The following is an 11,860-nucleotide window of genomic DNA, read 5'->3' as shown; positions in this document are numbered from 1 at the left end:
AAGTTTGTGACTATTTTTTGAAGGCCAACAAATGTAAAGACTGTCTATATACACAATAGTCGTGCTCACACATACAGCCTTTTCCAGAAAATTACCTACAATTTCCAGTTTAGAGGCCATGTGTGAACACAACCCTTTTGAAAATACTGGTAATTTTTTTTCTTCTGGCAATATTCGCTTAATACGAAGTTGTATCATAACCTATACTGTACATTTCCTTGATAGTATGTGTGAACAGCACATTTTGTACATTTACCAGTAAAGGCAACCCAACGATATTCCTGTAATTTACCTGGTTGTATGTGTGAACAGGGCTATTGTCAAACAGGCAGAGCAAAGCTGAAATTGTAAAACCAATTTATGTAGATTAATTTGAACTTAACAGTCCTTCATTAGACACTTGACAACAAGATCAGTATTATGTGGGATGTGGGTGAGTGACATATGGATGTAAAAAGGATAAAGCAAAAGGAATACACGCTATTACCGCAAACAGGCAAAAGTCAAGCCATCACTCTTTTGCAAATAAACACAAACACACACTGGTTGCATTAAACAACCTTTTAGAATAGTGTCTTCAATAAGTTGCCATGGACAGACTTATCATGCAAGGCAATCATTTTTGAGATTATGTTACACATTGGATAAAACAAGCCAACAATGAAACACTTTGAATGGATGCTACAAACAAATAAGGGGAAAAGTTATTTTTTAACACAGTTAAAATTGTCAACATATAGATTGAAATAACTAAGGGTTTTCCAAAAGCATACTGTATATGCTGTGTGTGTACTGTATACTGTATATAATGTGCAATCCAAGTATTCTTATCTGAGCATGTTGGGATCATTACCAGCTCGGTGCATATATGTAAATTTTCTGCTCCATATTTAAACAGTGAGCCAGTTTATAGACGTTCATCTGATGACTAGAGGAAGAGAAAAGAACAGCAGCAGTTCAAACTGGCTTGTAAAATACGGCTGCTACCTTCATCATGTTCTCTTCGTTTTCAGTGTTGCTTCTGGCAATGGTATCCTGTAAGTTCACTTTTCTCTGTGATATAGAACAATGGTGATATATATATATAATCAAAATAAATAAAAACTTAGTCTTCAAACTGAATGCACTATATCTCACAAATCTGGTATTATTTCATTTCCAACAGGTGTTAATTCATATGACCTCACTCAGCCTGAGTTCATGACTGTTCGACCTGGTGACACTTTGACTATCAACTGTAAAGTCTCCTATTCAATTACTAGTTCGAGTAATTATGGTACAGGCTGGATTCGTCAGCCTGCAGGAGAAACTCTGGAGTGGATTGGAGTGATCTACTATGATGGGAGCTTAGCCTACAAGGATTCACTGAAAAACAAGTTCAGTATCACCAGAGACACCTCCAGTAACACAATCACATTGAAGGGGAATAATATACAAGCTCAAGACACAGCTGTGTATTATTGTGCCAGAGACATCACAGTGACAGACACTAACAGCCCCCCTGTACAAAAACATTTTCATGTTAAAAATAGGGCATTCACGATGAACAATCACATAAAAATACATAATAATTAGCTATAAGAAATTGGAAATAATATATATATATAAAACATTAAAAATACTCGTATGACTGATTATCCAAGAGGCACAAGAATAAAGCGACATTTTAAATAAAACTTTATGAATATGTGCAGCCAGTATTTCTAAATTGTAAACCTTTTGAATGAAAATGCGCATGTTGTGATTTCAGATCGGATGGGCGCGGTCTCGACTCCGTTTGCGGTCTCTGTTAATTGTGCGTGTCTGGAGCTTGTCAAGTGTAACATTAACTAAGATACGACATCATATACACTTTCCACTTCTTGAAATATCTATATTAATGTATCAAACGATTCACGCGTGATTCTCATGTATTTATTTATGGCCTAAATCTGAACGCGATGTTAAATTCCTGACCTTAAGTTATTTAACGTCGGAGCCCGTCTATCCGTCTTTTAAAGTTAACCGCATTTATATCCACATCAGCGATTAAAAAAATTAACTGGATAAGACTTTATTCTGAAAAAAAAACAAAAACAAAAAACAAAAACAAAAAAAACAAAAAACAAACAAACAAACAAACAAACAAACAAAAAAAAGTAAAAATGCTCCATAAATGCTCCATAGAGTATTCTTCTATTCTGAATATTCCTCCTTATGTAAAACAAAGAAACATTCTCCATCTTTTTTTAAACTGTGCTACCTCTGGTAAGGCGCTATCTAAATTTGACATTATTATTATTATTTAACTAAATAATGGTGTCTTATCATAAAAATGACTGATAGATTTATGGAATTTTCACCTGTTTTTATGCTATATTGATTTTATTTTAATTTCTTTTAATGTTTGAAATTGTATTTATTATTCACTGCAAAATGTGTGCTTGATATTTCACATTTTGAGTGACACCTCCTGCTTCCAGAATAATGTTGTTATACATACACAGACAAATGAAAATTCTGTTTCATGCAGATATTAATATCTGAAATACCAGGAGAAACCACAGCCAATTATTGTATAATAATAACAATAATAATTATTATTAGGCTATTGTTATGAAAAGGCATATTTTATTAATAGAAACTATAAATACAAAGTTTAACATTTAAAATTATTAAAATATTATTTTATTTAGTTTTGACGCATTTCCGGTTTAAGCTCCGCCCACACCCGGTTCTATCCGAATACAGAGACAGATCATTTTGTCATATGAACAGATACAGATAATGGCTTCGCTGCACACCTAATATATATATATATATCAGTGACTCTTCTAAAAACTATATATTTATATATATAGTTTTTAGAAGAGTCACTGAAGTGCTCATTTTATTTGTCCTGTGTGAGCTACAACAGTACATTTTTGTCCCAATGGCAGTAGATGGCAGTAACTTACAGTATACTGAATAGCATTAATTTTCAGTTGTTTTAAACATTGCTGGAAAAAAAAAGTTAATCATAAAACATGTGCTTTGTGTTGTAACATTTAAATGAACTGTTTTAATTCAAATAACAAATACTATTTAACTCATATAGATAGAAAAGTTAGGCTATATTGCAGGTTACCACTTTTTATAGTGATTATGATATGATTTTAATATAATGTCTGCATACAGGCATAATTTTCTGTAATTTAGCTACAATAAAGAAATAATTAAAAGACATTTAAGAATAAACAATAAAAAGAAATACAATGCATGAAAAATACTTTTACATCTAATATCCTAACAGAAAAATAACAGTATCTGAAATATCTCAAATTCCACCATAAAATCTCAACACACATTTCATATTATCCAAATAAATTTGCATAATGTGGAAACTTCAAAATTAACTGGTTTTATTCAAGTGAAAAATATGATTTATCATCACTGAATTAACCTGAATACATTTGGATAACCAATAAAACCAGTTTTTTAGGGTCAGATCAAGTAAACACAGCTCCTTATGGTAACAGGTTACCACGTTTTACAGTGTACCATTAGTCCTCTGATATTCATTTATGCAAATCACCTTCCTTCTTTAAATGTGCTGTCCCTATGCATGTGTGTGATCTGAACAGCCATCTGAACAGCTCTGGGAGTACACATAACAAACTTAACATACACCATGTTACAAAAGATTGCTGTATTTGTATTTCTGGCAGTTTTATCATGTAAGTCACCACAAAAATGCAAAATTGCTGCTAATGAGTTCTACTTTATACTTAATTATGTTCTTTTTTTCCATAGGTATTCAGTGTCAGACATTCACTCAGTCTGAAGCAGTGGTTAAAAAACCTGGAGAATCTCACAAACTTACATGTACAATAAATGGATTTACTTTCAGCAGTCTTGTTTTGAACTGGATCAGACAGACCCCTGGAAAAGGACTGGAGTGGATTGCTTTTATCCATACATCCAGTTCTTCTGTCTACTATTCTCAGTCTGTTCAAGGAAGGTTCACAGTGTCCAGAGATGACTCCAGATGCCAATTGTACCTACAGATGAACAGCCTAAAGACTGAAGACACTGCTGTTTATTACTGTGCTAAGAGACACAGTGAACTTAATGTCACTAAGCCATACAAAAAAACACTTCCTCATTCATGTATTGTATGCACATGTAGAAAATGTATTTATTAACTGCAGGGTATTTCATGCAGATACAGCCTGGATTTGTCATCCTGCAAGAAAAGATCTAGAGTGGATCAGCCTGATCTTATACGTAGTTCTTAAAATAGGAGACTTATAGTACTTTAAGGATTTACTAACAATTAGTAGATAATTGTGTAAATATAATATATATAAATGAAATTGAATAATAACTCAACAATCACCATCTTTAGCATCAGTCACATCACTTTGACATTTGCCATGAGTTCTTTGCAGTTGTGTGTAAGGCACAGAGAGGCAAATAATTAATTTAATAATTAATAAATAATAATTTTTTGTATTGAATCATGGAAAGGTAATCATGTTTTGCAGCCGTGCTGGCTGTAGCCAACAAAGTAATATTGGGGAACAGTAGAGGGAACTTTTGTCTTTTAAAAGATAATCATTTAGTTCAGATTAGTTTGAAATTGAAGGTCATGCCCACTGAAGCCCAAATCAAGTGAAAAATTGTTTGTAAGTGCCATGATTACAATTAAAATTATAGAAATATCCCACAAAATTATATTTTATACAGTAATCTAAGGTTATGAAAAGAAGAGATTCTGATAGCAGTGATATTGTCATAACTTCTTATACCAGATTTTAAAGCCCCACCCCTTTTGTAATCAGAATGTAAATTACACAAAGTATTTCTACCTACAGTCTTCAATGATTCATTTGCAGTTCTCTGGTCTCCCTGCATGCCTTGAGATGGCACACATTTCATTCTTATTTCTTATTTCTTATTTCTTTCAATTAATTCTGTCTTCAGTGTTGAATTAATTAACTAATGTAATGTATTGAATATGACACTGTCAACTGCTCATTTTAACCTTCTTTTGTTTTAGATGTTAATGGTCAGAGTCTTGAGTCAATCCCTTCAAGTTCTGTCAGCAAATGGAGAAACTCTGAATCTCACCTGTAAAGGATCTGGATTTGATTTCGGACAATATGGCATGCACTGGAAGGCTTGAATCCGAGCACTGACATCCCGTCAGCATGACACAGGCATATGCAAAACAAACCAAAACACTTCTCTTTGAAATATAACAAAGTTTATTTATGCAGTAATATCAATTAATAATTAATACAATGCAGTCAATAAACTTCCAACTTCCAACTACAAACTAAACAGTGATATGATTAGATATGGTAACCAAAATAATCCTATAACACATGAGGGTGTGTGTGTGAGAGAGAGGGTGTGTGTGTGTGTGTAAAATGGCGGACGTGATTCTCGTGGAGAGTATGTCACGCGAGACTTCCGGCCAAAGAATATGGCCGCAAATGTGGCCGGAGAGAAACCAGTCAATGGTGTCTGCCAGTTTACCGCGTGTATCCACTTGTACGATAGCTTAGGGACAAAGCTGAGCTTTATCACGAAGCTATCTACTAGCCAAAAATGTGTGCGAGAATGTTTGTGAGGGGTCGCGTGTGTGTGTGTGTGTGTGTGTGTGTGTAAGGAGGGACAGAGAGAGAATAAAGTGACGGCCCCAAAGCCGATTTCGTGATCGTGGGAGAGAAAGCAGCTGTTAGTTTATCACTCAGAGACGCGGTGGACGGCTCTTAAACTGTCCCGCGGTCTTTGGTTCTTTAATGGATAAACTCAGTGTGCCGGTCTCACCCGTGATGGTGGAAATGCACAACAGTCCAATGTGGTTGGACTACAATACAGCAGATCTCATTCGTGATAATTAATACCTTAAGTATTAGCCGCAATGAGCGGACTCGGTTTTCCATAAACTGTACAAGCAATAACCTTGATACACAAGAATAACACACTGTAATATTCTATCTTTGCCCAGATGTAAACCTCTTACTTGAATCGCTTGAGGACACAGACGAATGTGTGTTCATCCGTCCTTTAACTCCGACTCGGTTCCTCGAGGCTCGGGTGATGACGGGAGGCCGTTTCCTCGCTCTGTCGGCGGGCGGTACGGCTGCTGATTCTCGGCGGGCTGGCGGAGAAATCAGTGACGTCGACTTGATTGAAGATGGAAGAGAAATCTTTTCTTTTCATTTCTGCAGACAAACAGATGAAGATGCGGATTGCTCGGCGGTCTCCTTTGGATCCGTTAGAGTGTTCGATGGATCACAGAGTAATCTCAACTCGTCCAGCGAGATGGAGATTGTATGGCCACAGTTTCAAGTCGGACATTACTTCCTTGTGCCACGAGACTGCACCTGAGAGCAGCGATGAGCTGCGTCTACACACGGTGAGCAAAGTTGCTGGAAGCAAATCCCGGAAGCATCTCAGAGATATTTCTACTCCCGATGATGTCATGGTTGAGGGATGTTCTGTTGTGTGCCACATCCAATAGGAGTTGAGAGTTTGATCCTTTAGTAAGCAAAGCTTCATGGGATTTGTAGTCTGTTTTGGACTTTGTTTGATTTTGGCACGTTTTTATCAGTAAGACTTATGACTTGGTATGTGGGCCTCAGTTAGGTTTTATGACTGGGTTAGGCCTGCCTTTGTCTTCTATCTGAATACATGAGGCCCAATAGCAGTCTCAGAATAAGAGCTCATCTGCTAAATGCATTAACTGTGAGATATTATGTAATCATCACAACTCATCATTCTTGTATGAAGCATATTCACGCAATTCTGTGCTGCTTGAATCAGATTTTGCCTTCACTAAACTAGAGTATTAGGCCTACATGATTAAATGTAATTCGGAAATAATGCAGACATCAAAAGACACCTCCAAGGTTTAATCACTAAAACAATATCTTTAAATGTTTACACTAGTATAGTATAATATTAGAGACTTTAACATTATTCAATTCAAAGCATGAGACTTGTTTAAAATAACATTGTAATGATAGTGTGATGCTTCTTTATAATCCCAGTCATAGGCAGAGCGTGTGTAAGGCTGGGCAATGTTTAGCCTTCCCCTGGCCATGGGCATGATGTTCGTATTAATGCTTATTAGCAGGCACGTGCACACATAGACGTCAAAGGGAGCTTGAGCACCTGCCCTTTTTCTTCCTCGAGAGAAAGTGCCCTTTTTCTGGGGTGCTTTTTTTTTTCTTTTTTTTTTTTTTTTAAATAAATGAATATATATATATATATATATATATATTCCTGTTTGTGCACAGCTTCCCTGTCAAACAAATATATTTATTGAATAAAAAATCTAAATATCAGGCCGGTGACAAAGATGAGACTTTGTCAAGTTCTGATGCCCTCCCTCCCTCTCTCCCTCTCTCTCCCTCCCTCTCTCTCTCTCTCTCTCCCTCCGCGTCTCCGCGCAGCAGCAGCACACATCGGCACATCAGACACACAAACACACAGACAGGCAGACAGGCAGGCAGCAGCCCCTCCCAGCTCCTATCTCAGTTGTGTTTTTCATGGCCTGTGTGGAAGTGAGTGGTGATGAACAAAAGACTAAGCTACCAGTGCCTCGTCTTTACAGCTAATTAGCCAAAAGCCAAAAATAGTTAACTTGTGTCTTGCTAACATGCATGACTCATGAGCTACTACCTAATGTTATAAGTTAGCTAAAGTTTAGCTAAGGCAATATATCATGGCCATACAGGCTAATGTACTGTACTTAATGGAGACACTACAGGTGAATACAGTAAAATTTGTGTCTAATAACGTCATCACAATCGCCACATTGATATGCAGATTAGGCGTTAACTAATTAAAATGTGTTAATCTGCATACATTTGACAAGGCACTGCAGGTGAATAGGATAAACAAAATAACTAAAACATATCACCACAGAACTACCCCAGTTAATAACTTACATCAAGAGTCTTTTCCCCTGAAATGCTATGTTTAAATATGCAGATTAGCTTGTTTTGGTTAATTTAGAAGAAATCTACAGATGCAGACAGACGGAGGGTAGTAGGCTTAAAACAAACACCATCTAAATGTGTATTTTGGAAGTTTTCTTTCCATTAGAGTAAAAGAAGACATGGAAGCAAAATAGACCAAAATCTCAAAATTTACCACTACATGAAAAAGGTGTCCTGCCTTAAACAGTAACTTCATAATTTTGATCGTAGGCTCCTCATCTAAAACGATTTATTGCTTTGTGCAAAATAAACAAATTATTAGTGAAACTATGTCCCTCTCCTTGGTGTAGTCATTTATTCTAAATATATACTTGAAACTAGTAGCATAGAAAACATGCACATTGTGGCACAGTTTCCTTTGCTGTTGCCTGCTCTTGTGATAAACTTAGTGAATACTAAAGAAGACCATGGTCTCTGTGTGAACTGATTATATTGTATAAATCTGTTGAGTATGAAACAATTGCGTGAGTGTGAGGGAATTAAAATAAATTGGTAAGGAAGTCAGAGTTGTGTTAATATATTTAACGTTTTGTTTAAAAAAAATTTTTAAATAAAAAATTATGAGAAGTGCCCTTTTTTCCACTTGAGCTCCTGCCCCCCAAAATGTCTGTGCACGTCACTGCTTATTAGGTATTGATCGGAAATCCCTTTTTGCCTCTCTGGGATAACACTGCTTGTAGCTGCCCCAGTAAAATGTCTAGGATCAGTTCCCCCACCTCATACACAAACTTTTATTACTAGCATAAAGGGAAAGCTGACTCTAGATCAGTGGCCATGGCAAAATTCATCTTAAAATGTTAATCTCTTAAATCACTGTGTGCATGGAGAATGTCTTTATTTCTGAAAGAATTTAACATAAAAAAAAAAAAAAAAAAAATAATATATATATATATATATATATATATATATATATATATATATATATATATATATATATATATATATATATAACGTAGTGCAATTCTTACATTAATATTTATTTATTAGATTCTGGTAGCATTGAAAGGAGTGTATCCGCATTTGTAACATTCCTTTTTAATTGCATCCATTCACATTTAAATCAATAAGCATCCGATCAAATGTGAAACGATCCAGCATGGAGATGACTGAAAATAAATTCATCATTGTTCCTTGAGCTTGTGAAGAAGACTCTCTCCACTGGCTTTGATCTTAACTTCCAAAACTTTAATTCAACTGCATGACAGGTGCAGGACCACTTTTAAAAGCGTATGCAGGTCCAAACAGTTCTGTTTTTTATTTTATTTTAATTAGCAAAGAGTTTTTACTACATATTATTTAATTTACTGTTATGCCAATAAAATAAATCCTGCATATTTGCTTGCTGTAGCCTAATATTGAGTCGCTAAAATAATTATTAATATGAATAGCCTACTGGCATCTGTGTAAATAACAATAATTAACCATTTATTCATCTAGAGATGTTTTTTTATGGAGTGTGAACATGAGCAGTTGGTAGTAGATAATTGCCATTTAATAAAATATGTTGTCTTGAATGCAAGGGTTACATTAAGATTTCGGAGGTGGGGAACCTTAATCGTGTGATTGTTGTTATAACATACATTCAATTTAAAAATATGGGTGTATAATTATGTATATTTATAGGCCATTATGGTATTTCATAGAATATTTGGTTTCTTCTCTCAGATGAAAATCATTTCTCTCTGACTGGGATTCTGTTATATAATCATTTTTAACTCAATTGTGAAAATAGTTATGTGATTTAGTACATTAAATGACAAAAATAAATGTTTAATAATGATATCAGATGTATTTTATAATAATCAGATGACAGCTGGGACAAGTTTATCTTCTTATCCAATTATTTTAGTATTTAAAAGTAAATGCACATTCTTAAGGGGTATACAGCTTTGAAATAAACTATGCAAAATTGCTACTGCACATTGATCTCAGAAATGGGTGAGCAATTGATTCCATACAATATTTCATGATTTCTATAAATCAGAGACCGCATCACAGAACAATAAGGAATCAGAATGCGCGTCTGTATGCGGGGGCACGCAGTCACGCGCCGCTCTTGAATAGCTGCCTCTACCAGCATGCAGAACTGACTAGAGTGAAGCATAATGAACTTGAAAGGTGTCTGATCAAGTATACTCGTGAAATGTGTGAAAGCCAGAATGTGTGAAATAACAAACAAAAACCGTGTCGGAAACAAAATAGAAATAGAATAGACTGACAAACAAGCAAAGGTGCCGGACAGTTGCAGCCCAATTTAAGCCCTGACTGAATATGGCTCTAGATAGCAATAACTGTATTTAAATAAGATCCCAATAAGATAATCTTAATATTCTTTCTATCTAAGCATCCAGGGTCCATTATCAGCTCTTTATGTATATGCACATTTTCTGTTCCATATTTAAACAATGCGCATCGCACATTATCATGTTAGGGCATTCATCATAATGAACAATATGAAACATAATAAACCACAGGCTATAATGTAATGAGCTAATATAATTAACATGTGAATACAATCAGCTAATAAAAAACTTCCTTTGCCATACATAGCCTATGACAGATTGAAAATTCAAGGTAGCTCACCTTTACAGTATAAGGTTCTAGTCGGTTGTTTAATAAAGTGCAACTTTTGAGTACCTTGTGTTATTGTTGTGTGTGGTTAGATTTTCCATAGCTCGTTTAGTTTGTATGGTGTAGGTAGGCTACAACAGTACAGTTGTACGACCAGTGACATGTCCAGACTTTTTTGACTAGGGTGGCCCATGTGGGGCACAGACTCATTCAAGGGTGTCATGAAGCGTAACTCAACATCCCTTATTTCATTATTGTTAATAATAATAATAATAATATGTACATTTTCAGGAATTTTTAATAGGTGAATGTTGTTTAATTGATTAATTGTTAGTGTGGTGATGGGGGTATGGCCAAGCAACATTTGCAGAGAGAGAGGCCTGGAGAGGCAGAACAGTAAGGATTGACACCAGTGGGAAATCACCTCTATGTTTATACTGAAAAGTGGACCTTTACCTGGCTCCTGCTTCCTCCGTCAAAAGAAATCTAGAGACCTGTCACAGTGGTGCTAAAACCCGAGAATTTGGAGGAAGAGTCCTCGCCCTTTGCCGCTCTGATCAAGACCCTCACCAGCATCCACCAAATGCAACATCAGGCTCTGATTGAGCTGCGCCAGGAACAGGAGCAGCGATTCCGAATCAGAATTAGCTTTATTGCCAAGTATGCTTACACATACAAGGAATTTGTTTTGGTGACAAACTTCCAGTGCACAAACAATACAGCAACAAGACAGAGATAATAAAAAATAGAATAAAAAGTGAATAGAAAATATAAGTATATAGAGAAAGACAATATATATATACAGGTGCATCTCAATAAATTAGAATGTCGTGGAAAAGTTCATTTATTTCAGTAATTCAACTCAAATTGTGAAACTCGTGTATTAAATAAATTCAATGCACACAGACTGAAGTAGTTTAAGTCTTTGGTTCTTTTAATTGTGATGATTTTGGCTCACATTTAACAAAAACCCACCAATTCACTATTTCAAAAAATTAGAATATGGTGACATGCCAATCAGCTAATCAACTCAAAACACCTGCAAAGGTTTCCTGAGCCTTCAAAATGGTCTCTCAGTTTGGTTCACTAGGCTACACAATCATGGGGAAGACTGCTGATCTGACAGTTGTCCAGAAGACAATCATTGACACCCTTCACAAGGAAGGTAAGCCACAAACATTCATTGCCAAAGAAGCTGGCTGTTCACAGAGTGCTGTATCCAAGCATGTTAACAGAAAGTTGAGTGGAAGGAAAAAGTGTGGAAGAAAAAGATGCACAACCAACCGAGAGAACCGCAGCCTTATGAGGATTGT

General features: G+C 35.6%; 1 gene segment (V, D, J or C); it reads left to right on the top strand.

The window, feature by feature from the left end:
• Positions 1-872: 872 nt before the first annotated feature.
• The window catches only part of LOC127451547 (Ig heavy chain V region XIG8-like), a 34,127-nt gene continuing 23,139 nt past the window's right edge, over positions 873-11,860 (top strand). Inside the window, 1 exon segment of the V gene segment in view lies at positions 873-1,037. Within this exon segment, the coding sequence occupies positions 995-1,037 (43 nt within the window).

Source organism: Myxocyprinus asiaticus, chromosome 14, assembly GCF_019703515.2.
Source record: "Myxocyprinus asiaticus isolate MX2 ecotype Aquarium Trade chromosome 14, UBuf_Myxa_2, whole genome shotgun sequence".
NCBI classification, from domain to species: Eukaryota; Metazoa; Chordata; class Actinopteri; order Cypriniformes; family Catostomidae; genus Myxocyprinus; species Myxocyprinus asiaticus.
The sequence above is the reverse complement of the archived record's forward strand: the minus strand, read 5'-3'. Positions and strand labels throughout refer to the sequence as shown.